General features: G+C 41.5%; 1 protein-coding gene and 1 long non-coding RNA gene across 2 annotated transcripts in view; one reads left to right on the forward strand and one right to left on the reverse strand.

Annotated features, from left to right (window-relative positions):
- The window catches only part of LOC309546218, a 1099142-nt gene extending 1076462 nt beyond the window's left edge, over nt 1-22680 (reverse strand). Inside the window, exon 1 of the long non-coding RNA XR_014224927.1 lies at nt 22628-22680. This is a non-coding gene — a long non-coding RNA (uncharacterized lncRNA). The remainder of the gene's footprint in view (nt 1-22627) is intronic.
- CTPS1 (CTP synthase 1) overlaps nt 2057-27537 on the forward strand; it is a 47992-nt gene continuing 22511 nt past the window's right edge. The window contains exons 1-12 of the mRNA XM_082245769.1: nt 2057-2226; nt 7474-7644; nt 8005-8105; nt 12465-12581; nt 14784-14867; nt 14968-15048; nt 18001-18152; nt 18414-18546; nt 19589-19677; nt 25354-25448; nt 25541-25603; nt 27146-27189. Coding sequence (XP_082101895.1) covers nt 2061-2226; nt 7474-7644; nt 8005-8105; nt 12465-12581; nt 14784-14867; nt 14968-15048; nt 18001-18152; nt 18414-18546; nt 19589-19677; nt 25354-25448; nt 25541-25603; nt 27146-27189 — 1296 coding nt within the window. The 5' untranslated portion in view covers nt 2057-2060. The remainder of the gene's footprint in view (nt 2227-7473; nt 7645-8004; nt 8106-12464; nt 12582-14783; nt 14868-14967; nt 15049-18000; nt 18153-18413; nt 18547-19588; nt 19678-25353; nt 25449-25540; nt 25604-27145; nt 27190-27537) is intronic.

Genomic DNA, 27537 nt, shown 5'->3' on the forward strand with positions numbered 1-27537 from the left:
ATTTGGCCGGCTTCTTATTCGACTGCCGAAGTTGGCTCCTTTTCACACAGTTTCCTATTCAGGTTGGATTTTTATTAACAAAAGTAATTATTTACTAAACAATTATCTGCAACATTTATAATCGAATTGTTGCCAAACGTCACAATTTTATCTCCCTAGCTGCCATGTATTTAATGCAGTATAATTATTATTATTATCATTCAGGATTTCTATAGCGCCAGCAGTTTACGCAGCGCTTTACAATGTTAGAGGGAGACAATACAGTTAAAATGCAAGAGGATTAAGAGGGCCCTGCTCAGAAGAGCTTACAATCTAATGGGTGGGGCAGGTGGTACAAGAGGTTGTAACAGTAGGGAATGAGCTGATGGAAGATTAGATGGCGGTGTGATAGGCTTCCCTGAAGGGATGAGTTTTCAGGGATCGCCTGAAAGCAGCTAGAGTAGGAGATAGCTTTACAGGTTGAGGTAGAGCGTTCCAGAGGATGGGAGAGGCCCTGGAGAAATCCTCGATCTGGTCTCCCACAATACACAGAACATGGAAGTAGCAGCAGTATATAGCTTTCCCATTCTTCCTGGAGAAGAAGAGACACTTGAGAGGAGATATGATGGCAATAAAAAAAATCTTAATGGTGAATCTAGCATAGGAAAAAACTATTTAGTCTCAGTGTGTAAGAAGACATGCGGCCACTCGATGAATTTGGAGGAGAAGATGTTCAACCTTAAACTGCGTAGGGGTGTTTTGACTGTCAGGGCAGTAAGGATGTGGAACTCCCTTCCACAATCGGTGGTGTCAGTGGGAAGATTTTATAGTTTCAAAAAACTTAGATGCGCATCTTTGGGGACACACCGTATACATGGATATGGGAAATTATTTTTTCTCACCCACACAGGTTGAACTGGATGGTCTGGTGTCTTTATTCAACCTTACCAACTATGTAACTGGATAAAGGCAAAGCAAAGGGCCGTCATTTGGAGACCACTACATTTTAGACGAAGCAGTAAATGCTCTGGTGGCCGGGTGGAATTTGTACACTCAGGTTTTTGCTCTTCCTCTTTTGCAGCTTCTTCCTCATCTGCTTTGCAGGGTTAAGAGAGAGGGTATTTTGGATATCGCAGCCACCCAAATTCTTCCATCTGACGAGTAAACCTTGTTGCTTGCCCGCAGTAGGGCTAAATGTTGAAAAACAAATTACTTGCCCAGAACTGCGTGTCCTGGGCATCGGGTGATGTGAATTGTGCATCCCTGCCAAGATCTCCTATATCAAGGACCGATATGCCATCCTGCCTTATGGTTTCTGGCTTTAACAGCTTAGATGTTGAAGTTCAAGAGATGGGCATCTCTGAATCTACGATTCCTAAGCTGCTAACAGCTTGGAAGGCTATTTCCCAAAAGATCTATCATTGGACGTGGAAAGCATACTTCACTTTATGTCAGTCTTAGTGGGTCCATGTTGGGAGAGTCTTATGGTCTCAAGGTTCATGTTCCACCCTTTACTCTCAAGATTCCGTCTACTAGATGTGTGAATGCTTCTTTTCAGCATTAAACAAGTGTTTCCTACATTTCCAAGGCTGCCACCTGGTCTTTTGTTCACATGTTCTCTAAATTCTTCCAGGTGGATGTTGCTGCCTCATGGAAAGCTAGCGTTGGATATAAGGTCCTTCAGACAGCTCTTTAAGCTGCAGGCAGTTCCTGGTTCTCTGATTGTTTTTTTAGGGCCTGTTTGCATTTATTTGTTGTGCTACCCTACCTTCAGCTACACTGTTCTTTGCTATTCCAAAAGCAAAAAAGGCTTTTTGTACTGCAAAAGATATTTTTTTTTGAAGGACATGGGTCCAACCCCTCTGTTTTCTTTAAACTACCAGTTTTATGCACTTGGTGTTAAAAACTACAGTTCATAGTAGGATTCATTTCAGCAGAGTTTTGTCATAGATTGATGTCACTTACAGATCTGTAATCTATTAGGTAAAATAGTTCAGGGCTTCTGTCCTTTAAAAACAAAATTAAAATCCAATAAAAATCCAATAACCAAATGTATTTTTTTTCTCATATTCTCAGGCAAAATGAAGTATATCCTGGTGACAGGTGGTGTAATCTCTGGTATTGGAAAGGGAATCATTGCAAGCAGCGTTGGGACAATCCTCAAATCTAGTAACTTGCATGTCACCTCTATCAAGATTGATCCATATATCAACATTGATGCTGGAACTTTCTCTCCTTATGAGCATGGTATGTAGAACAGCCTTTTGTGGATGATTGTCAATCTACAAATGGTAACTGTTGTGTTTTACAATCTGCAGCATGTAATTTTGAAATTAAAAATGTAGTCCCATTCCTTATGTGTTATGCTGGCTGGTTGTGAAAGGAAGCCGTAGGTGTAGCAGCCTTTACTGAAGGTTGTTATAACCTATGCTATTTTGTGTTCTCCAAGAAACGTGTGTGTCTGCTGTTGGCAATGTGTACAGTGATAGCTGTTGGTAGGGCATTTCAGAAGGAAAGTACAGTGTAAATGCCGTTTTTCCATGCGAGAAAGTAATATTCTAAATGTTCTCCATGTTGCATAGTAGATGGCAAATCCTTCACCCAGAAAATTGATATTGATTTCTTTAAAGTACAACTAAAGGCTTCTATATGACAGTCTAAATAAGCCTCAAATCCAGTGACTATGTAATGCACAAGCCTCATAAAGTAAACAAAACTTTTTTTTTTTTTTCACTTTTCCTGACTAAGCCATTTTTTCCTTCAATCTGTCACTCATGCTCTCCCTTCCAGATATTGCAGCTCACAGTAAAAAGGTTTCAGCAGCAGAGGCAGTGCTGTCAGTCCACAAAGCAATGGGCATGACTGGGTGTAGCTAGATTCCTTTTGACAAACTACAGGCTTGTGAATCGGCATTGACAATACTGATAGCTTCACTCCCTGCAAAATGTTTTCATCCCACTCTAGTGCAAGCAGGTACAACCTACATGAGTGGCAACTATACTCTAACGGCATTGTTACCCCAGATGATCATAGAAAGCTGCATAAGATGTACTTTACTTGCAGGAACAATAGGTATTTGTGGGACATTAAAGAGGGACTAAAACAAAACTGTAAATGCAGATAAAATGATGTTCTGCACCACACCTTTTTTAATGGGAAGCTATAACATAGCTTTATGTCTGATGTCGGAAAAATACATTTGGATATGAAAGGTTGAAGTGTAAAAATTGATAACTTTAGGATGGGATGGAATGTCATATCATGGTAGAGAAATATATGTAGTTGTGAACATAAATCTTGTAGGCTAAGAACACTTGGTTCTTGGTACCTGAAAACTTTACGTCCTGGAGGGTGTTCAGTGATCCTTGGAAACACTAGATAATTTCCTGCTTTTGGTTAGATTTGGCACTGTCCCGCACAACCTGTGATATTTTGCTATACAGGTGCATCTCATAAAATTCGAATATCATCAAAACGTTAAGCTTATGGGGGGGGGCGTGGCGACTGCCATCAAGGAGGGCCGTGTTCTAAAGGGCTCCGCCAGGCCCGTGCTAATCTGCCGCCATCTGACACATCTGAGGCTCCAATCCTCCACCAGATCCTCTCCTTGATGCCAGGGAACACCAGGAGATGCCCAGGCATAAATCTGAGCAGCGTGCACCTGGAAACTTCTGGCCTTTACCTCCAACATTAGCACTCCCTCAGCACCCAAGCTTGCATCCCAGCAGTGAAGACTCCATGGGAAACAATTCCCCCACCACCAGGAGCCCCGCAAAATCCAGGCCGCGCATAGCATCCCCAGCGAGGCCTACACTGACCCCCATGGAGGTGAGTGCTCCGAACACTGCATAGGCCACTGACATGCCTCAACAACAGGACCCTTTCCTCACTTTCCTTCACTATCCCTATGCAGTCATAACTCAGTTCCCTTTTGTTGGCCGTAACGGCGCAAGCATGCTATTCTGTTCACTCGACACCTCAACAGTAGAACTGGCACCAGACGTGATTTCCAACCTTTTTAGCCTGCACCCTCAGCTCCAAGCCACCAGCCGGACCAAAAGACAATGTTTGTTCCCTTTTTCAATACCCAGCTCAACTTACCACTGTAAAGATGCCGATTAAGTGCGTATCCCTTAACGTAAAAGGACTTAACCACCCTACCAAGCGCTTCTCACTATGGAGAGAGGCAAAAGCCGCCAACGCAGATGTTGTATGCGCCCAAGAGACCCATTTCCTTAGAAATGCTACTCCATCTTGCAAACACAAAGACTATCCTCACCTATTCCTCGCCAGCGCCTCGGAAAAGAGGGATTCTACTCGCCATCAGGAACAGGGTCAACGTTACACTTAAGACTCCTACCTGGATGACGACGGACCCTGTGCCATTGTGACAGGGGACCTGAATAACTCCATACACCTTGGTCTCCCTATGCGCTCCAAACTCTCATCAGCTCCGGTTCTTGAAAAGGCTTCTCAAACGCATTATTCAGGTCAAGTATGGGCAAGTATTGTTATGTGGGGTCTTTAACCTGACTGTCGACCCGGCACTGGACATCAAGTCAACGGCTGGTAGAGGCCATCGGTCCTTGCAGAAATTACGGAATGCTGTACGATGCCTAGAGGTGCCACCATGCGATGGAAAGAGACTACACCTTTTTCTCCTCCAGGCATCGTACATACTCCCACATTGACCTATTCGTAGCGGATAAGTGGTTACTACAGTAGGCCTCCTCCTCTATACAAGACATATCAAATATCCATGACAATAAGAGAAGGACAGCGCTGTAAGGTCTAGAATATGGAGATGCAATGTAAAAGTGTTACAGGAAAAGGGACCATCAGAGGCTATCCATCAAAATCTCACTGAATTTTTTGCTATTAACCAAAGCTCTGAGGATACCTTTACGCTCTGGAATGCCCATAAGGTGTTTATCAGGGTTATATGCATCCAACAGACAGCTAGAATTAACAAACTGTACAACCTAAAACTTACCTCCCTGCTATCCGAAATTCACAACCTAGAATCCCGAGAAAGGAGGGTTGGGACTTTGAGTGAGAGACATGACAAGGCCGGCAGGAAAAATAGCACATTGTACAAATAAATATAAAACATTACAGATCGAAATATACATAGGTAATCGAAATACAAAAGCTAGTAAATAGTCCCCAATTTCAAAACCTAAAAACCAGCAAGGCAGAATTCCAGGTTATAGTAAAGTAGTTAGATGTAGTCACAAACATCAATTAACTCGAATTTCGAGTAGTAGAAGAGTAATATGCTATATTAAAACATTGCAGACTCAACACGTTTCGTGGACCCAAATCGCCACTTCATCAGGAGTGGATGTATAATATAAATCTATAAAAAATAGATAAGGAAATTGGCATGATGATGAATACAAAAATGAAAAAAGGGGAGACCAGACCCCTGAATTCCCAAACTTGCATAGCAGCCAGGTAGTGCATATAGCATCTGAGATGAGGATGACCCTATGTGTACAGCATGCAGGTCCTGTGCTACTTAAGTCAGTGCTGCTGGAGCAACTATCTTCTGTATACTGAAAACGGGGCTGCTTATTCGCCACCCCTGCCAATCAGAATGTCTTGTACTTTTTTCAATGAATACAAGACTTTCTCTAATTGGGAGGGGAGGATAACAACAAGATCTCCATTTTACTCGAAGTTGACTACTTTTCTTAAATACAGTGCCTTAAATTATTCATACCCCTTGAAATTTTCCACATTTTGCCATGTTACAACCAAAAACGTAAATGTATTTTATTGGGATATTTTGTGATGGACAAACAGAAAATGGCACTTGATTGTGAAGTGGAAGGAAAATGATAAATGGTTTTCACAACTTTTTACAAATATCTCAACAGTGTGGAGTGCATTTGGATTCAGCCCCCCTGAATCAATACTTTGTAGAACTCCCTTTTTGCTACCAGCTTTGTACATCTAGAGTGCCATTTTTGCCCATCTTATTTGAAAAATTGCTCAAGCTCTATCAGATTGGATGGAGAGCGTCTGTACAGCAATTTTCAAGTCTTGCCACAGATTCTTAATTGGATTTAGGTTTGGACTTTGACTGGGCCATTCTAACACATGAATATGCTTTGATCTAAATCCTTACATTGTAGCTCTAGCCTTATGTTTAGGGTCGTTGAGACTGGGACGGAGGTTCACCTTCTAGTAGGACATGTTTCTTGCAGACAAACCGGTTTTCTTGTAAGATTGCCCTGTATTGGGCTCCATCCATCTTCCAATCAACTCTGACCAGTTTCCCTGTCCCTGCTGAAGAAAAGCATCCCCACAACATGATGCTGCATCCAACATGTTTCACGGTGGGGGTGCTGTGCAGTGTTGGTTTTCTGCCACATAGCGTTCCGTTTTTGCTTTTAGGCCAGAAAGTTCAATTTTGGTCTCCTCTGACCAGAGCATCGTCTTCCACTTGTTTGCTGTGTCCCCCACATGGCTTCTCGTTGACTGCAAATTGGACTTCTTATGGCTTTCTTATGGCTTTCTTTCAACAATGGCTTTCTTCTTGTCACTCTTCTATAAAGGCCAGATTTGTGAAATGCACAACTAATAGTTGTCCCGTGGACAGATTCTCCCACCAGAGCTGTGGATCTCTGCAGCTCCTCCAGAGCTACCATGGGCCTCTTGGCTGCTTCTCTGTTGAATGCTTTCCATGCCCGGCCTGTCAGTTTAGGTGGATGGCCATGTCTTGGTAGGTTTGCAGTTGTGCCATGCTCTTTCCATTTTCAGATGGCTTGAACAGTGCTCCGTGAGATGTTTTAAAGCTTGGGATATTTTTTTTTTTTTTTATTAACTCTGTTTTTACCTTTTCCACAACTTTATCCCTGACCTTTCTGGTGTGTTCCTTGGCCTTCATGATGCTGCTTGTTCACTAAGGTTCTTTAACAAACCTCTGAGGGCTTCACAGAACAGCTGTATTTGTACTGAGATAAAATTACACACAGGTGGACTCTATTTACTAATTAGGTGACTTCTGAAGGCAATTGGTTCCACTAGATTTGTTAGGGGTTTCAGAGTAAAGGGGGCTGAATACAAATGTACGCCACACTTTTTAGATATTTATTTGTGAAAAATTTTGAAAACCATTTATCATTTTCCTTCCACTTCGTAATTATGTGCCATTTTTGTTTTTGTCTATCTCATAAAATCGCAATAAAATATATTTACGTTTTTGGTTGTAATATGACAAAATGTGGAAAATTTCAAAGGGTATGAATACTTTTTTTCAAGGCACTGTTTTTTTTTCCTTAATATGGTGTTTCCTTTATGAAAAAAAAATATTACATATTTGGCAATTATTTAGGTATTCACTGTATGTTGGTAACAGCACTAGATTTGTCGTGTGTGTGTTTGTTTTTTTTTAACTTTGCTGGATGTTGGCCTTTTGTTGTTGTTGTTGTCATAGCTGTGTAACAGCTAGAATACTTATTAATACTAAATATTATTTGAATTTAGGTGAGGTTTTCGTACTGGATGATGGAGGTGAAGTAGATTTAGATCTTGGCAATTATGAGCGTTTTCTAGATATACGATTAACAAAGGACAACAACCTGACAACTGGGAAGATTTATCAGTCTGTTATTAACAAGGAGAGAAAAGGCGACTACCTTGGGAAAACTGTACAAGGTGAGGTTTGACCTCTACAAGGTTACTGTGCATGTAGAGGAGCTGCTGCTGGTCAAATGATGTGCCAAACTTTGATATACTAAATGGAGTAGTATGTTATTACGTCCCAGCCAGTTACCTTTTGTAGTCAGAAGCATTGCAACGCTGACATATTTTGAATATACTATGAATTAGACAGTGGGAGATCAGAGAGCTGTAATGAGCCTACATCTTTTTAGTGTTCTATATTCATTATCTTTAAAATGCTGTTCAGGGATTGAATTTATGTTAACATCCATGAATTGCTTGAACAGCATTGTTAGTTTGAATTAGTTGTTTGTATAATAAAACTCATGGATAATGGTTTGTTGTTGTTTCCAGTTGTCCCTCACATCACAGATGCCATCCAAGAATGGGTAATGCGGCAGGCTTTGATTCCTGTGGATGAAGATGGCATAGAGCCTGAAGTTTGTGTCATTGAGGTATACCTATCCGATCTGTCATTTCTGCTTTGATAAGTTCTGTGGGTTTTATTAGGTATTCAATATTGTTACCTCTCTTTAACTTTTATTCCCAGCTCCAGTCATAACTATTTTCTTTCGTAATAGAACTAGGAAGGTTTAGAACTTTTCATTAACTTTCTCTTTAGATGTCCCCTCATTTATATTCCTGTCCCACCAGAATTAGGATCAAATTAGAGCTGGCATTACTAAGGCAGGGAAGCACAGACTACAGTAAAATATAAAGTTTTTAACCTTCCTCCATTTCATTGTGTTTTGCGGTCTTTGTTTCCATTGGAGAAATTTTCAATCATTTTGAATTTTTCCCAACAGGAATGCAGATTACAAAAAAAATTTTTGACCGAGGTGCTGACCTGTTAATTCTCAAACTAAAAAGCAGTTTTGGCTAAAGTTTCGGTTTAGGGCATAATTTAAACTAGTGATGGATGTAGGAGATTATCTAGCACATGTATCATGGTGTCTTAGTCAAATTGAGCAACTATATCGAGCAACTATAGACCAGTGAGTCTGACATCAATAGTAGGCAAATTAATGGAAACCCTATTAAAGGATAGGATTGTGGAACATCTTAAATCCCATGGATTGCAAGATGAAAAACATGGGTTTACTTCAGGGAGATCATGTCAAACAAATCTTATAGACTTTTTTGACTGGGTGACTAAAATAATAGACGGTGGAGGTGCAGTAGACATTGCATATCTAGATTTTAGTAAGGCTTTTGACACTGTCCCACATAGAAGACTTATCAATAAACTGCAGTCATTGAGCATGGACTCCCATATTGTTGAGTGGATTAGGCAGTGGCTGAGTGACAGACAACAGAGGGTTGTAGTCAATGGAGAACATTCAGAACAAGGTCATGTTACCAGTGGGGTACCTCAGGGATCTGTACTGGGACCAATTTTGTTTAATATCTTCATAAGTGATATTGCAAAAGGCCTCGATGGTAAGGTTTGTCTTTTTGCTGATGACACAAAGATATGTAACAGGGTTGATGTTCCTGGAGGGAAACGCCAAATGGAAAAGGATTTAGGAAAACTAGAAAAATGGTCAGAACTCTGGCAACTGAAATTTAATGTGGATAAGTGCAAGATAATGCACCTGGGACGTAAAAACCCAAGGGCAGAATATAGAATATTTGACACAGTCCTGACCTCAGTATCTGAGGAAAGGGATTTAGGAGTAATTATTTCAGAAGACTTAAAGGTGGGAAGACAATGTAATAGAGCAGCACGAAATGCCAGCAGAATGCTTGGATGTATAGGGAGAGGTATAAGCAGTAGAAAGAGAGAAGTGCTTATGCCGCTGTACAGAACATTGGTGAGACCTCACTTGGAGTATTGTGCGCAGTACTGGAGGCCATATCTCCAGAAGGATATAGATACTCTAGAGAGAGTTCAGAGAAGAGCTACTAAACTAGTACATGGATTGCAGGAAAAAACTTACCAGGAAAGGTTAAAGGACCTTAACATGTATAGCTTGGAAGAAAGAAGAGACAGAGGGGATATGATAGAAACTTTTAAATACATAAAGGGAATCAACTCGGTAAAGGAGGAGAGCATATTTAAAAGAAGAAAAACTACCACAAGAGGACACAGTTTTAAATTAGAGGGGCAAAGGTTTAAAAGTAATATGAGGAAGTATTACTTTACTGAGAGAGTAGTGGATGCATGGAATAACCTTCCTGCAGAAGTGGTAGCTGCAAATACAGTGAAGGAGTTTAAGCATGCATGGGATAGGCATAAGGCTATCCTTCATATAAGATAGGGCCAGGGACTATTCATAGGATTCAGATATATTGGGCAGACTAGATGGGCCAAATGGTTCTTATCTGCCAACACATTCTATGTTTCTATGTTTCTATAAATTATTGATGTTCAAAAGCGGAGGTAAAGTCTGCTGTATGCTGCTAAAAACATTTAAAAGCCCATATACCAAGTTCAGCAAATGACGACTGATTAACCACTTTACCACCGGAGGATTTTGCTGTCTTCCGTCCAGGCCACTTTTTGCGATTCGGCGCTGTGCGACTTCAACTGACAATTGCGCGGTCGTGCGACGCCGTACCCAAACGAAATTTACGTCCTTTTTTTCCCACAAACAGAGCTTTCTTTTGGTGGTATTTGATCACCTGTGCGATTTTTACTTTTTGCGCTATAAACAAAAAAAGAGCGTTTATTTTGAAAAAATAATATTTTTAACATTTTTTTATATGAAATTCCCCCCAAAAAAGATGTAAAAACCAATTTTTTAAAAAATTTTTGGCCAATTTGTTTTCTGCTACCTATGTTTGGTAAAAAAAATCACAATAAGCGTATTTTGATTGGTTTGCGCAAAAGTTATTGCGTTTACTAACAAAGGGAAAGATTTTTGTCATTTTTGGTGTTTTTTTTTTTTAACGCGTAATGGCGGCGATTTTTTTTTTTTTTTTTTTTTTTTTTGTGGGACTGCGACATTGCGGCGGACAGATCGGACCCTTGACTGACATTTTTGACACTTTTGGGGTTACCAGTGACATTACTGCAGTAATCAGTGCTATACATATGCACTGTTACTGTAAAAATGACACTGGCAGGGAAGGGGTTAATTTTATTGGAGAGGGAGGGGTTAATGTATGCCTGGTGCTTACTGACGTGTGGGGGGGAGGGGCCTGAGTGAGTCATGGACAGATCGGATGTCCAGCTATGCTGAACAGTCCGATCTGTCACTCCCTGTCACTATGGAGATCCGCCCGCTGTGTTTACACACAGCGGGCGGATCTCCACACTAGATCCCCGGCGATCGGGGCAGAGCAGCGGCGATCGCCGCTGCTCCTCCCCTGGCCCGACTCCCGCTGTGAATGAAAACAGCGGGAGCGAGCCTCCGGCGGCGCGCAAGCGCCGCCCAGAAGGGGGAGTGTCTGACGACGTTAATACTACGTCGTCAGACGATAACGAACCACTTTGCCGCAGTACTATTACCGTACTCGGTCGGCAAGTGGTTAAAGGCCTCAAAGACCTAATTTTGAGCCCTTACCTTGTTTTCTACAACCAGTGTCACTGAAGCCAATGCCATTTTGAATATGTCATGGGGTTTATTTCCTCTATCCCTTCTTCTGTGGATGCCATCTGCAAATCCCATGCTTGTGCATTCTGAAAGGAACTCAAGTAAACATACTAAGTAAACATATTGATTTTTATCAATTAATATTGTTAGCGCAGTATTTGTCTATTCTTCAGACATACTCACGTGCCTATGCTGGAGATCTATGATGATGTCATCCTGGCATAGGCTCTGTTCACATCTCAATGGGGGCAGTATGCAGAGAATGTGTTATAAACTGTGTGCACTAGGCGTCTAACTGAGAAACACATCTTGTGTACAAAAATGTTTTTGGAAAATGGGTAACAATGAGTACGTTCAATATACTTGTAAACTAAGTCAGCTTTCAATGCTGACTTTTGCTTTAAAGAGGAAGTAAACCCTCCTCTGCAACTTGTACGTATAGGTAAGCCTATGATAAGGCTTACCTATAGGTACTGTAAATATCGCCTAAACATGTACCGTTTAGGAGATATTTACCTTAAATGCAGCCAGTGACGTCACTGGCACATGCGCTCTGAAGGAACGGCCGCTGGTGCCGTTCCTTCAGAGCCCCGTGCCGTGACCGTCGGCTCCCGTGCGCATGCTCAGGAGTGATGCAATTGCGGGTCCAGCCAATCAGATGGCCGGATGCCGCGAACCCGGAAGAAGGGTGACAGAACATGTCACCCATGGGAGAGGTGAGCGGTCGGCGCTTCGTTCTAAGGTAAGTATATCATAATGAGCTAGTATGCAATGCATACTAGCTCATTATGTGTTTCTTTTCAGGTGTACTTTAAAAAAAAAAAAAAAAATTCTGAGGTTTACAACCTCTTTAATAGGGTAGCCAACTGAACGAAGCATTGAAGTGAATGGCAGCCTGCACATCTGCAACTTATAGGTCAATGTGCTGGTCTGTGTGCCCATTCACACACACGGCTCAGCCCCCACCCCATCTCCTTCCTCATTGGCTCACTGGCTGCTGCTGCTTCAGCCAATGAGTAGTGAAAAAAGTCCCTGGAGAGCCAAGGATTTCATGCACATTGCTGGATCACGATTGGGCTCAGGTAATTATTGGCAGGCTGCACAGAGAAGGTGTTTTACCTTAATGCATTGAATGAAATTAAAGAAAAAAAAAATTGAGCCTTTAGAACCACTTGAACTGCTTTGCTTAGTATTCCTATCACAGTTGGAGGAGATTTACATGTATTTGCTTTGAAATAAATGTTGTCTTACTTGACTAATAAACTTTGTTTGCAGCTAGGGGGAACAGTGGGAGATATTGAGAGCATGCCATTTGTGGAAGCTTTCCGTCAGTTCCAGTTTAAAGCTAAAAGAGAGAATTTCTGCAATATCCATGTCAGTCTTGTACCTCAGGTAAGAACGTATGATTAATGAGGGATAAATGTATTCCCTAGTCAGGATGTTCATTTCATAGCCTGTTACATGAGCTTCCATCAGCACCCATTTCTGCCTTTCTTTTCAGGTTATACTTTTTGATGAGTCTTTCCTGTGCATATAAGTGAAATGATCCACTATTTGTGAAAGAATATCTTGTGTTACAAATGTGGTGATCAATGTAAAGCATAACCAGTTGGCTTTTTTTTTTTTTTTTTCTCATTGACATTTTATGTTATTGCACAGATTGCATGGCACTAACTATAGAAGTAAAACATTGTAGCTTTAAAGCATGCTTAAAGCCAAAAGCAAAATGGTAATATATTACAGTTTAGCAGTCTTTTAGATGTGGTTTCTGCATTAGCTGTCTTTTCTTAGGTGTTTGCTTTCCTAGTGATTCTGCTAGTAATACAATTCAGTCCTATAATGGCAGTGTTCACTTACCATACTGTGTCAGGACAATAGAAACTTTATAGGGCCACGGAACCCCTCCCCTCTCCTGTTGCTAATAAATGTAGATGGACATGGTTTTGTAGTCCTCAAAGCTAACTAAGAACAGTGTCAATAACGGCACAGGAAGTTATCAGCTCACAAGATTTCCATTAAGATCAACAGGTTTTTTTTTTTTTTTACTTATCAAACACACAAACCCTTTAAATGGTATATTTAAAGCGGCGGTAATAAACCCAAAGACAAGCATCTCGTATATTGCAATTTACCAATTCTTGGGTATGGTGGCCACATTGGTTTCCTTTTTAGGCTTTTTTTTAAAATCTTTTTCACTTGTTAGTCTGGCCAATAAATCTGTTCTTTGTCAACTTCCTTTATCAAACTAAACTGTCTAGCAAAAGTGTCAGTCAGTGTTAAAAACAAAACATTAACACAAAAAAAGGAAAAAAGTGTCAAACATAACCTTTTAGGCAATTACAGCCAATGTGTTACTGACCATAACATTAGGTAAAAATAATGAACAAATGCAACCACCACATCTAAGGATTTTGTTGTTGGTTTTGAGTTTAATAGTGCACTGTAATAGATTGAAATGGACCAGATAAGCGAATTTCATTTTTAGGATTTAGGTATGCTTAAAATAACTATCATATTTTTTGCATTGTTCTGCCTCCCCATTGGACTAAATACATGTAGTACTTTGTCCAATTTTGCTAGATGCTTTCTACATCTAGTTGTGGAGCCCGGCCTGCTCCCCTGTGACTGATCTGACAACAGCTAGGATAAGACAGATGCATCAAAACCGCATCTGATGTCATGGTTCAGAGTATTTCCCTGAGGCAAGAGGGCGAGGAGAGGTTTCTGTGCTTTTACAGTCGTCTTGCTCAGGGCTTTTTTCGCAGAGAATAAGTGCATGGACCTCCCCCCTTCCCTGAGTCACCCCATGTATCTTCCCCCTACCCACCTGTAAGTCCTGTCCTCGGTTCCACCCCTACCCACCTTCCAGTACTGCTGCTTTTTGAGAAAACCGAGCTAGCCAAGTATCATTTTGTATTAAGTATTTTGTAGAACTAATTAATTTTGTATGGGATTTAATAACGAGAAAAGCAGTAAAATTATTATTATACTGGATTTTTTAGAATGCCAACAGTTTACGCAGCGCTTTACAACTAGAAAATCCCTGCAGCCAACAGTAGCCCCCGGCAACAATAGATCCCCTGCAACAATAGACCCTCCATCAGCCAGCAACAATTAACCCCCGACAACATAAGACCCCTCCCTCAACAATAGATCTCCAGTAGCCAACATCAATGAACCCCCCCCCCAGCACCCCTTTTCATTTCATACATTTAGTGCTACAGGTGCTGGAACTGCATTTTCTCTGCATTGCTGCTGGGAAAGAAAAAGCCCTTCTCTTTCTGCAGCTTGCAAGTGCTCTGAGCTGAGACAAGCTGCCATTATAATGAATGTCTCTTCCTAGATGTTGGAGTTGTCGTGAGGGGAGGGGGCAGGTTAGACGTCTTAACTAGGCTTAAAAATCACCTAGCTACATGGGGAAAAAGTACTACATGTACTTTGTCTCATGGCACGCAGAAAAATGTAAATAACTTTGTAATGACAATTCTTTAATGACGTTCATTGTTTATACATTACGCCGTCTTTTAACTAATGCACAGAACATCTAGCTAGCTACCATGCATTCTAAGTGAATAATTCCCATTGTGTTTGCAGCCCAGTGCTACCGGAGAACAGAAAACAAAGCCCACTCAGAACAGTGTCAGGGAGCTTCGAGGATTGGGTCTCTCTCCCGATCTAGTATGTGGTAACATTTTTGTCTTTTTGGCTTATGTTTTCCTCTTATGAAAAAACTAAATTTGTAACTTGCTTTTTTCTTTATTACTAATTTTTCCTGCAGGTTGTATGTAGATGTACTACACCTTTGGATACCTCTGTAAAGGAGAAGATATCCATGTTCTGCCACGTGGAACCACAGCAGGTTAATTTTACTAATGTGTTTGACGCATCCGTTCTTTAAATTCTAATATCTGTATGCGTGATGCCATTAGCAATACAACAAACTCAAAGCATGCCATTTTTATAAATGACTAAATAGTGTCAAAGCAGAATTCCACAACATTTCACATTGAAGGGAAGCTTTCAAGATGGAAACACATGCTGCTCACACATGATTGGCATTTTATTCATAGAGTATAACCGAGCCCAACTCCTTTCAGACATGGCAGGAGATAGGCTCTCCATTATTCGTTCTGATAAAAGGTAGTTTATGTAGCATGTCTCCTCTTGGGCCTCTTCCTTACGGGCTGCTCAGCGGGGAATCTGTCCTCTGATCCCTGATAAGCAGGCGAATGGCTGGTCCATGTCCGCCCTGCTTATGCAGAGCAGACATACACAGCCTACTCCTCTCTAATGGGCGGTAGGATATAAACTGACTTCCTGTCCGTTTATACCAACTGCCACAAAATCCACCAGAAGAATGGGGAACGGATTAAGTTGTTTTTAACAGATAGGATTGGATTTCCGCGGGTATCTTTATGGGCTTTGCTTTGTGCACTGGTGTGCAGTCATGTTTGAACAGGAAGGGCCATCCTCAAACTGTTCCTACAAAGTTGGGATCATGAAATTTTGTCCAAAATGTCTTGGTATGCTGATGCCTTAAGAATTCCCTTCACTGGAACTAAGGGGCCAAGCACAACCCCTGAAAAGAGAAACCACACCATATTTCCCCCCTCCAGCAAAGGATTTGGACCAGTGCACAAAGACATGGATTGTGACCTTTGTGGACTGGGCTCTACATTGTAAGTTTTCCAGACCTGAAACATGTACTGATAAGTTAGAGAAGAACTTTTCAGGTCCAGAACCATGGCATGACGCTGTCTCTGAAAACTTTGTGAGTGTGGCCATTGGTGCTGAAGCATCGGAACTAGCTGCTATTGTGCTCTTTGCGTGCCTTTCAATTTGCCCTCCACTGTCAGTTTAACTGTGGCAAGGGTTAATGCTGAGGACTAGGCACATCTATTGGGATATGGTTGGAGCATCCCACACGCGTTTTTGTCTCATTTCACTGGAAAGACAGCACCACCTTGCTGCAGTTTTTGCTTAAAAAAGCACCATGTGGAGCTCCAGCCTGTTCCTGCTGCCCGACCCTCACTAGCTACAGCTGCTTGTGTTCGTGAGTACCTAACACCTTGCCCTTTACATTGGGCCTAGGTGCATTACCACTATGCAGGCGCAAAATATCTGCACATACACAAAAGGGATCAGTCCCATTACTATAGGTGACCCCCCCAACCAATACTTTCTCTAGTGGTTCTGGGGACACCTCAATATCTGTTGAAGGAGCTGGCGCCTGCTATCTGAAATCTGGTACCCCTTTAGTTATAGAGTATTATACATCATCTGAGTCTTCCTCAGCTTTGTTGGGCAGAGTTCAGTCCCCTCTTTGGGGACCCTTATCTCCAGTCAAGACTTTTTGGCCACATCTGCTCAACTCTTCATCGTCATTGACTGTAGAGGCTTGAATCCTGCTCCTGCTTTAACACCATCCCCTGCTGAGTCTTTTTCTGACCCTTAGATGAGGATGATCATCTCTCATTCTGATTGAGTTGCTCCATTCTACCTTGTCCCCTCAGAATTACAAGGGGTCATTTTGGGTCTTATTGATGCAGTGCATATAATCCTGCATTTGGAAGATCGGCTTGTCTCAAACCTTGCATCGTTTTAGAGCTCCTACAGCTCAAAGACCTTCCTCTTGGAATTTGGGTATTTCTCTATGCTGACTGGAAGCACCCTGATGGGTCTTGGACCCTACCTGAGCATATGTTAGAACTTTTCTCCTTGAGAGAGAATTCATTCAACAGTGAACTGTTCCCCGTAAGAAGGGACACCACTGGACAGGTAAGTTTGCTTCCCTTCTACTAATCTAGAATTCCTCAAGTCCCAGTTTTAACTGGCTGGTTATGCCCTCCATCCTGTGCTCGCAGTGACTTTATTATGCCAAGGAAAAGGACATACAAAGTCAACCTGATGCCCAAGGCCAGTATAAAGCAAGGACACTGAAGAGAGCACTAAGTAGGAACAAAAACACCCACAACCTGATATGGTCAGAGGAGTAAGGTCCCCAGGGGGAAATCTAGCACAAAAAAATAATAAATGGCGAGGCTCTCTAGGCCTTACAATCCTTACCCTTTAGGGTTAAAGGGATGAAACTCCATGCCAAAAAAAGGTGTTGCCAAGCCGGACAACCTAACTCGCAAAGTGTGGTGTAGCCGCAAATGTACTGTATCAGTGCAACACTCTAGCCCCCCTCTCCCTCCTCCTCAGGGCTTGCTCAGAGACTCCTGAGACCATTGGAGAACACAAAAGGTTCAATCCCTGGAAGTCAACCTGACTTGGGACGCTAGGGACACCTCCACGAGGATGGGCAGGATTGGAATTTAGACCACAGGCCCAAACTAGTGTGATGAGAACCAGAGGGAGCCAAGGATGAATCTACAATATCCTGCCCACACCCATAAGTGTCACGGGGGTCCATCCTTGTGTGGACAGCAACCCCCCCCCCCCCCCATCTAGTAGGGGCATTTATCTCATCTGGGTTCAGATTTGAGCTTTGATCCTTCATGTTCACAACCCCCCCCCCCCCCCCCCCATCGTCTTTGAGCCTATTGAGGGACACAGGGAACAGTCGGGTCATGCTGCCGTCTACAGGAGAATTGGTCACTGGCAAACAGTAAAAATTGTGAGCCAGCCCCTATAAAACTCCCCTTTACCCACGATGCCGTTTTGTGGTAAAGCGGTACAGAGAACAGAAACCTACTTTAATGGACTGCTTGTAATATGTTTATGTATTTTAAATTATTTATCTGAAGTCTCTCTATGGTGGAGTAAAAAGAATTCAAAATTCTTTTTTTTTTTTTTTTCTTCTTTTCAGGTTATCTGTGTACATGACGTGTCATCTATATACAGAGTCCCTCTCTTACTGGAGGAGCAGGGGGTTGTTGACTATTTTCGCCAACGTTTGGATCTTCCTATCGGTCGTCAGCCACGCAGAATGCTAATGAAGTGGAAAGAGATGTCAGACAGGTGATCAAACACCAGCTTGTATTATCACTGTTCAAGTTTTTTTACTACAAACCATTCTGCAGCAGTTGTGAAACTAACCCTAGAGCAGACTTTGGAAATGAACATAATCATGAAAGACGGTACCTGCAAAATTAGGCTTGACTGTTCAGATACCTGGTCCTGTCAGTTGTAGGAAGAGTTATAGAGGTGTACTAAGCAGCCTTGTAAACCTGCTAATACATGAGCTAATCTTTGATTTATTTCTTTTTTTTTTTAATCTAGATATGACCGCTTACTAGAATCATGCAGCATTGCTCTTGTGGGAAAGTATACCAAATTTTCAGATTCCTATGCATCAGTTATCAAAGCATTAGAGCATTCTGCACTAGCTATAAACCACCGCTTAGAGATCAAGGTAAACAGTCTTCTGTTAGTAAATATAACGTTATTGTCTCTTTGCTTACATTTTATTTCCTTTTTTATTATTTTCCATCTAAGCCTCGGTTTCCACTAGTGTGGCTACGAAGTCGTGCTACTTCTAGCACGACTTTGTAGCGAAAGTAAACTGCGGCTTCAGTAAAACTTGTCCCTCATATATAGAGGGAAGTCGCACTGAAGGCGGCTCAAAAGTAGTGCACGATCTACTTTTGAAGTCGCCGCAACTGAAGCCGCGGCAGTGGAAACGGGCCCCATTGAACAATGGGTTTTGACTTGCTGTGCGACTTGACATGTGTAAAGTCGCACCGCAAGTCGCACTAGTGGAAACCGAGCCTAAATGTTGCATATTTTGCAGATTAGAAACCAAATTAAAATATAACTCAAAAGTGGAGCTCCAGTCAAAAGTCTAAATGTACTTATGTTTATGATTTATAATTTTACCTGCCAAAAGATTTGTTTGAGCCAGCAAAATCCCTCTCCTACTCTTAGTTCACTTCTCCTACTTCTGAAGCATCTCCCTGCTTATTGGACAATGTTGTGATGATACTGATTTATGGTTTTCACCCACGTGTTAAGAATTAATTTCTCTGAGTTTATCTATACCCCTCCTGCTATTGGTTAGCATATCAGGGGCAAGATTAACTGTTTTTCAATTGGTAGCCTTCCTCAAATTTTTAAGTTGACATGCTTATATGGACTGCATTTTTTTTAGAACAGCTTCCCAGGATGCTAACAAATCAGGTGTTTTGCATTTCTGGACCTGCTAAAAATGTACTAAACTTCTGAGTTTACACGTTACCCAAAAAGTATGGGACTGGATAGCCAGTCTTGTGCTGATTTTGTTTAACATACCCCTGGGAGAAGCACCCATAGATAGGTAGCTTATATACTGTGTCAAATTGTTCTAACATTTCTCTGTTGTCCAATAGTCATTTTCTTCCCTGTACTTTTGTTGGCTTTTTTTTTTTATACACAAAACTGATTTTTGTGTTGTGACTTGCATACATATTTTTTGACAGTATATAGACTCTGCTGATTTGGAGCCAAACACTCTTCAGGAGGAGCCTGTGCGCTATCATGAAGCATGGCAAAAACTTTGCAGCTCAGAGTAAGTAAAATGCAGAAAGTGCTACATGGAGTCTGTTCTCTCATAAAGCATGGCTCAGTAGGTCGCAGAAACTGGCTTTCACTTAAATGTTACTAAACCCAGTAATATAAAAAATGTTTATCAGCCCCCCCGCACTGCCCACTGCTTATAAATCTTTTTACATTAAAATACTGCAGCTATGTACCTTGTTAGCTGATCTGTATACCATGGTCACGTGATACTCTGCAGGGTCCGCCCGAGTCTAGAGTGTTTATGTAGGAGGAGATTTCACTGCCTCTTGTAAATCCTGTATAGCCTTTGTCCTCATGCTTTTATGGGAGGCGGAGCATTCATCAATCAAAATGTGACATCCCACCCACTGTTCCTCTTTAGTTACTGGGCATGGAGAAGGGAGGGAGGGACAGGGCTGTCATTTAGGATCTGTATACACGCCCACATGTGTGATGTCAATACCATGTGACCTGAATAGGTCAGCTAAAACCAGGAAGATTTCTCTCCAGCAATAGAGACCAAACTGAGCATGTGCAGCTGATCTACTCTCACTGTGTCTTATCTGAACTTGCCCAGAGTGAACATGCAGGAGGGGGAGGATCTGTGCATACAGGATCACACAGCCTTTTTACACAATGCAGAGGATTAATCACTTAAGTTACACAGTGAATATAACAAGCACGCTATTCTGCATCTACAGTCAGATGTTACTGTTGTGGGTTTATTAACACTTTAAAATGATTGTAAGGCATCCATTTTGTTAAAAAAAACGTTACCTGCTCTGTGCAATTGTTTTGCAGAATAATCTACATTTACCACTATACTTCAGCACAAACATATTTATCTAACCTTTATTAGCCAATACAACTGTATGTCAGCTGAATATAGTAGCAAACTTGCCCAAGAGGGTACAGTAATGATTATTTTAAGAAAACTTGTTAGGGGGTTATGCACATTTTCCAAAGGTGTTGTTATCTAGAGATGAAGCCTAGGATGAGACATCCCTGGCTGCATTCACAAAGTGGCGCTTTATGACCTTGCACAAAAATCACACGATAATGTGCGCATTTACAAAACGCAAGCTGTTAAAGCTGATAAAAACACATTAATGCACAAAGCTAAAAACAATACATAAACGCCCTTGCTTCATTTGTCGCACATATTGCTGCCCATTTAAATGAATCGGCTACACCATGCCTGTAGCGCGACAACATGAGTATGAACAATGCCACATAATAATGTGACTAGGGAGCACATTCGGGATATCCCAAATTCTCTACTTGTAAAGTAGTGTTTTTCCTGGCTATCACATCAGCGAGATGGGTCTTAGAACTGGCAGCCTTCTCTGTTAACCACCTCAATACCAGACACTTTCATCCCCTTCATGCCCAGGCCAGGTTTCAGCGCTATGGCACTTTGAATTGCTCAGTCATGCAACACTGTACCCAAATGAAATTTCAGTGGTATGTAATCACCACTGGGCTTTTTTTTCTTTTTGCTATATAAATAAAAAAAATACTGAGAATTTTGGAAAAAAAAAAAACCTTTTTCCTTAGTTTCTAGTAAATTATTTGCAAAATGTTCTATCTTCATTTTGTAAATCTTTCTTTATAAATTTAGGTCAAAATGTATTCTGCTACATTTGTTTGGTAAAGATAACCCAAATCAATGTGTATTATTTAGTCTGTGTGAAAGTTATATAGTTAAAAACTACGGTATATACAGTGCCTTTCGACAGTATTCGGCCCCCTTGAACTTTGCAAACTTTTGCCACATTTCAGGCTTCAAACATAAAGATATAAAACTGTAATTTTTTGTAAAGAATCAACAAGTGGGACACTATCATGAAGTGGAACGAAATTTATTGGATATTTCAAACTTTGTTAACAAATAAAAAAGTGAAAAATTGTGCGTGCAAAATTATTCAGCCCCTTTCAGTGCAGCAAACTCTCTCCAGAAGTTCTGTGAGGATCTCTGAATGATCCAATGTTGACCTAAATGACTAATGATGATAAATAGAATCCATCTGTGTGTAATCAAGTCTCCATATAAATGCACCTGCACTGTGATAGTCTCAGAGGTGCGTTTTAAAGAGCAGAGAGCATCATGAACAAGGAACACACCAGGCAGGTCCGAGATACTGTTGTGGAGAAGTTTAAAGCCGGAATTGGATACAAAAAAGATTTCCCAAGCTTTAAAGAGGTTGTAAACCCATAAAACTTTTTTTTTTTTTTTGCAACCTGAAAGAGAAACACATAATGAGCTAGTATGCATCACATACTAGCTCATTATGAAATACTTACCTTAGAACGAGCCCCCGCCATGCCGCTCGCTTACCTGTATGACGGGCAACATGTCCAGTCGCCCGTCTTCCGGGATCGCGGCATCCGGCCATCTGATTGGCCGAAGCCGTGGTGACGTCACTCTCGCGCGCGGGAGCCGACAGTCATGGCACGGGGCTCTGAAGGAACGGCACCAGTGGCCGTTCCTTCAGAGCGCATGCTCCAGTGACGTCACTGGCTGCATGTAAGGTAAATATATCCTAAACGGTACATGTTTAGGAGATATTTACAGAACCTATAGGTAAGCCTTATCCTAGGCTTACCTATAGGTAAAAGTTGCAGAGGAGGGTTTACTTCCTCTTTAAACATCCCAAGGAGCACTGTGCAAGCGATAATATTGAAATGGAAGGAGTATCAGACCACTGCAAATCTACGAAGACCTGGCCGTCCCTCTAAACTTTAAGCTCATACAAGAAGACTGATCAGAGATGCAGCCAAGAGGCCCATGATCACTCTGGATGAACTGCAGAGATCTACAGCTGAGGTGGGAGACTGTCCATAGGACAACAATCGGTCGTATACTGCACAAATCTGGCCTTTATGGAAGAGTGGCAAGAAGAAAGCCATTTCTTAAAGATATCCATAAAAAGTGTCATTTAAAGTTTGTCACAAGCCACCTGGGAGACACACCAAACATGTGGAAGAAGGTGCTCTGGTCAGATGAAACCAAAACTTTTTGGCAACAATGCAAAACGTTATGTTTGGCGTAAAAGCAACACAGCTCATCACCCTGAACACTCCATCCCCACTCTCAAACATGGTGGTGGCAGCATCATGGTTTGGGCCTGCTTTTCTTAAGCAGGGTCAGGGAAGATGGTTAAAATTGATGGGAAGATGGATGGAGCCAGATACAGGACCTGCAAAAGACCTGAGACTGGGACGGAGATTTGTCTTCCAACAAGACAATTATCCAAAACATAAAGCAAAATCTACAATGGAATGGTTCACAGATAAACATATCCAGGCGTTATAATGGCCAAGTCAAAGTCCAGACCTGAATCCAATTGAGAATCTGTGGAAAGAACTGAAAACTGGTGTTCACAAACGCTCTCCATCCAACCTCACTGAGCTCGAGCTGTTTTGCAAGGAGGAATGGGCAAAAATTTCAGTATCTCGATGTGCAAAACTGATAGACATACCCCAAGCGACTTAAAGCTGTAATCGCAGCAGAAGGTGGCGCTACAAAGTATTAATTTAAGGGGGCCGAATAATTTTGCACCCCCAATTTTTCAGTTTTTTATTTGTTAAAAAAGTTTAGAAATATCCAATAAATTTCGTTCCACTTCATGATTGTGTCCCACTTGTTGATTCTTCACAAAAAATTACAGTTTTATATCTTTGTTTGAAGCCTGAAATTTGGCAAAAGGTCGCAAAGTTCAAGGGGGCCGAATACTTTCGCAAGGCACTATACATTGTGTGGTGTGAGTCTTTTGGGATTCATCCACTCCCTTGTGCATGCCTTTCTTCAGGGTGTCTGACTTTTGGTTCCTCCAGTGCGGTCTCCGTTGCCGGCTTGGGACCTCAATTTTTGGTGCTTTCGGTCCTCCAGAAGCCCCCCTTTGAGAATCTTTGGGAGATTACCTTGCTTACGCTGTCACCAGAAGGTGGCCTTTTTGGTGACTATCACCTCTGCGTGCAGGGTGTCAGAACTGGCGGTGTTATCCTGTCGTCCACTTTACCTGTTGATTCAGAGATGAGCTGGTCCGTCGTTCCTTCCAAAGGTGGTCTATGATTTTAATTTTAGATTAAAAAATTGTGCTGCCTTCCCTATGTCCCAAGCCTAAACATCTGAAGGAAATTGCCTTGCATGCCTTGGATGTGGTTTGGGCAATTAGGGTGTACCTGGCAGCTACGGAGTCTTTCAGGAAGTCACTCACTATTTGTGCTCACAGTTGGGCCTCGTAAAGGCTTGTCCGGTTCCTCTGCCACCATTTACCAGATGGATCAGGCGGACAGTGATTTAGGCCTATTCCATCAAGGGTCAGGGTCCTCCTTTCCCTGTTAAGGCGCACTCTACTAGGGCGCTCAGTGCCTCCTGTGACACAGATTTGCATAGTCATTGGTGCACACTTTCACAAACCTTTAAAAAAAGTAGATGTGTTGGCATCTGTGGATGCTTCTTTTGGCCGCAAGGTTTTGCAGGCTACGGTTGAGAGGTCCTGATCCTCTTTGAGGGTGTATTGTTTTTTTTTCAGGTGCACTCCAGTTGTTTTAGTTGAGCTCCTGTTGCCTGGTTGGCTACTGTTTTAGCCTTGGAAATTTTTTTTTTTTTTTTTTGCTGTTTCCACCCCTCATGTTTAACACTGCTTTGGGACGTCACAACGGTTATGGAGGTCAGAAGCTGTGTCCTTCAATGAACGAAAGAGAAAATGGGATTTTTTACATTTCCCTGATGTTCATTGACGAACACAGCACCCACCCCTCGGTGGAGTTGCAATTATTCTGACACTGCTTGTAACTGAGTGCCTATAGCAGAGAGAGGGAGTATACCCCCTGGGACTGTCCATGGGCATAGCCAAACTTTTTTTTCTGCCTAGTGTCCTACTACTGTAGGGGGCAATATAACCCAACAGTTATGGCGATCAGAAGCGGTGTCCTTCAATGAACATCAGAGAAATGGTTTTTATGGTAAGTCAAAAATTCCATTTATTTTTTTTCCCACAATGTTTTGAAAACTGAAGAAATTAAACTTTGTGGGTTGATAGGCTTTGCCTAAGTCTTGTAATTAAAATAACAATCGCTTTAAATATATTCCTAATTGGCCACAGAGGATATCAACTCACTTTGTGTGCCTTGATTGCCCTTTCAAACCCTGATATTTTCTTGTAAAAGTAGCGGTGAAATCATTACTGTGTTGCACAAACCTGTACAGGGAGCAGAGCTGTGGAAGGGACCCAGCAGCTCCACCCACTACATACTGCCTGCTGAAAATTACAGGAGAGTGCAGCTAAAGGACCAGTTACCTTGTACAAGCAGAAAGCGAGAGTAGCAGTGACCAGTCTTTATTACAGGTGCTCCTGGACATAGGCAAAGTTTAACACTGAAATGCTGCACAGAACTGGAAGAATTGCACAAAGCACACCAAGATTCAAAAAATATACACAGGTCTCTTATATTTAGACAATATCTGCTTATCCCAGAGTTAAGCTTTAATGTTTTTACCTTGAAGGGGAAAAAAAAATGAATGGCAGTATTCTAGAAAAAAAATCGTTTTAACTGTCTGTTTTTAGGCAGTAATGAGGAAGTACATTATGTCTATGCACCTTATTACAGCATACATTGGCATATAGATCATCATGTTTTTTGTGGCATCTTTAAAGTAACATTTCTGTGTTTGTATTAGTGGTGTGTTAGTCCCCGGAGGATTTGGTGTTCGTGGTACCGAGGGCAAAATCCAAGCCATATCCTGGGCACGCAAACAGAAAAAACCATTCTTGGGTGAGTTTTCTAATTTAATCAATTTTTGGTTAAGTTTTTAGTAGTAATATACTAAGCTAGATTGTTGCTATAAAATCTTTTCTGGTTTGCAGGGGTCTGTCTGGGGATGCAGCTAGCAGTTGTTGAATTTTCAAGAGAAGTATTAGGCTGGAAAGGTAAATGCATCATATAATTTGATAATCTAATGCTTGTTCATTCAAATGATGTAACACACTACTCTGTCATGTGATGGCATTTTAGTGTAGTAATTGGGTGCTCATGCACCAGCACATGGTGCCAATACCCCCTAATTAAAATGAAAAAAAAAAAGTTATATCAACCTCAGATGCGGTTCAGATCAGCTTCCTGTTGCCTCATCTATTACCAGGCACTGCTTACATTATATGTGGAGCTCTAGGTCATGGAAATGAATAGTAAAACAACCTACCAGTACAGTACAGGTATCTCCCATTTATCTTTTATAACCAAGCTTGCACCTACTGTATTTAAACAGGAACTGCAATCTTCTCACATAATTTGTAATAAAAACATATTTGCCATTCTGAAGCTTCCCTCTAACCACTTTGCATATTTTATATATTCTGTGATTCTGTACTTGCCAAATATGCTGCAGAAATCTCCTTCCACGAAGTCTGGCTGCGGCCATTTTACCTGGGCAGCTGAAGCTGCTGCCTGTTCACTTCCTGGATTTACAGAGAGAGAGAGAGAGAGAGACACACACACACTCGCACCACTGCTTGCCTGCACATTTCTCCTCTCTTGATGAATACTCATGGATCTCTGCATGGATCTCCCCCTCCAGCTCTGCAGCTCTTATTGGCCCTTCTATGACTCAAGAGTGAGAAAGCTGTACATGTCATTAGCCTAGGCAAATTACCAGACAAGAAAGAGGAAGTTGGCTGTATAAGGTATTTACTGGCAGAAAAAAAAAAATGTTTTACTACCCAAAGTTAAAACCAGGGCAGAAGATTTCATTGATAGATGAAAAAAATGACTGAAGAGCCGCTTTAAAGTTGAGTTGTATCTTTTTCACTAGCACTGAATGGAATAATAAACACAGCATAGATCATACCTCTGTACCATGTTGCTCTGTTGTCTGCAGATCCCCTGATATTCTGGGTTTAGTTGTGGCTTTGTATCATATGACACTGTGTCCCTTCCACAGCCCCTTCCTGCAGTAACCAGAGTCTGTATCACTCCCCTTTGTAGTCTTTCAGACTCTGTAAATTATGTAACTTCCTTCGCAGCTCTGATGGTGGTTGGGATGGAGTACATCCTAATTGGCATTCAATCCCACCCAGTCACACCTACAGGGAAAGTCTAAACCTCCCAAGTCCCACCTCACAGATCACAGCATTATTTAGGAAGGAAACCCCTTCATACACAGTATGTTCTGAAACCGAACTGTGCTGCTGCTGGGCAGAATTTAAGGATCACAATGAGAATTCAATTATGCCCAGTTAAATATGACAACCAGTGTGAACGAGTCCCTACCCTCAGATCCCATTCTACTAGATCCCTACTCTCTGTGAAAAGATGAATTTACATATGAAGGAAACCCCTTCATAATAATCTACAATAGCCCTTCTTCTGTACAGTAGTCTTGCAGTGCACCACTTTTCTTTGAACCGCTTTATGATACAAATCCTTTCTTATATACTTACTTTTTTTTTTTTTTTTTTTTCTTCTCTTCACAGATGCTAACTCTACAGAGTTTAATCCAAAAACAAGTCATCCAGTGGTAAGTGTTTGGGCAGCCTATATGATTCTTATTACGTTAGTCTACTTGTAAAATGTTTAGCAATGTGTCTTGCTGTGAAATATTTAGTACACATTGACCTTTCAAAGCGCTTAATTAATTGGATGTTGTGTGAATGGGCAGTAATTGGCATTATCACATTTTGGCTAGCAGGGCAGATAGACTGAAATACGAAGAGATGTGAGTGAGTGTACATTTCTTAACATTTTAGTTAGTTAATCAGAAATGGGCTGCGTATTTGGTTTTGTTTTTGTTTTTCTCTTTTTTCCTATTAATGCTTCAGCACACCTAATTGCAGGAAGATTGACACTATTTTTCTGTGAACCAATG

Source organism: Pelophylax lessonae, assembly GCF_965119305.1.
Source record: "Pelophylax lessonae genome assembly, chromosome: 2".
Taxonomy (NCBI): Eukaryota; Metazoa; Chordata; class Amphibia; order Anura; family Ranidae; genus Pelophylax; species Pelophylax lessonae.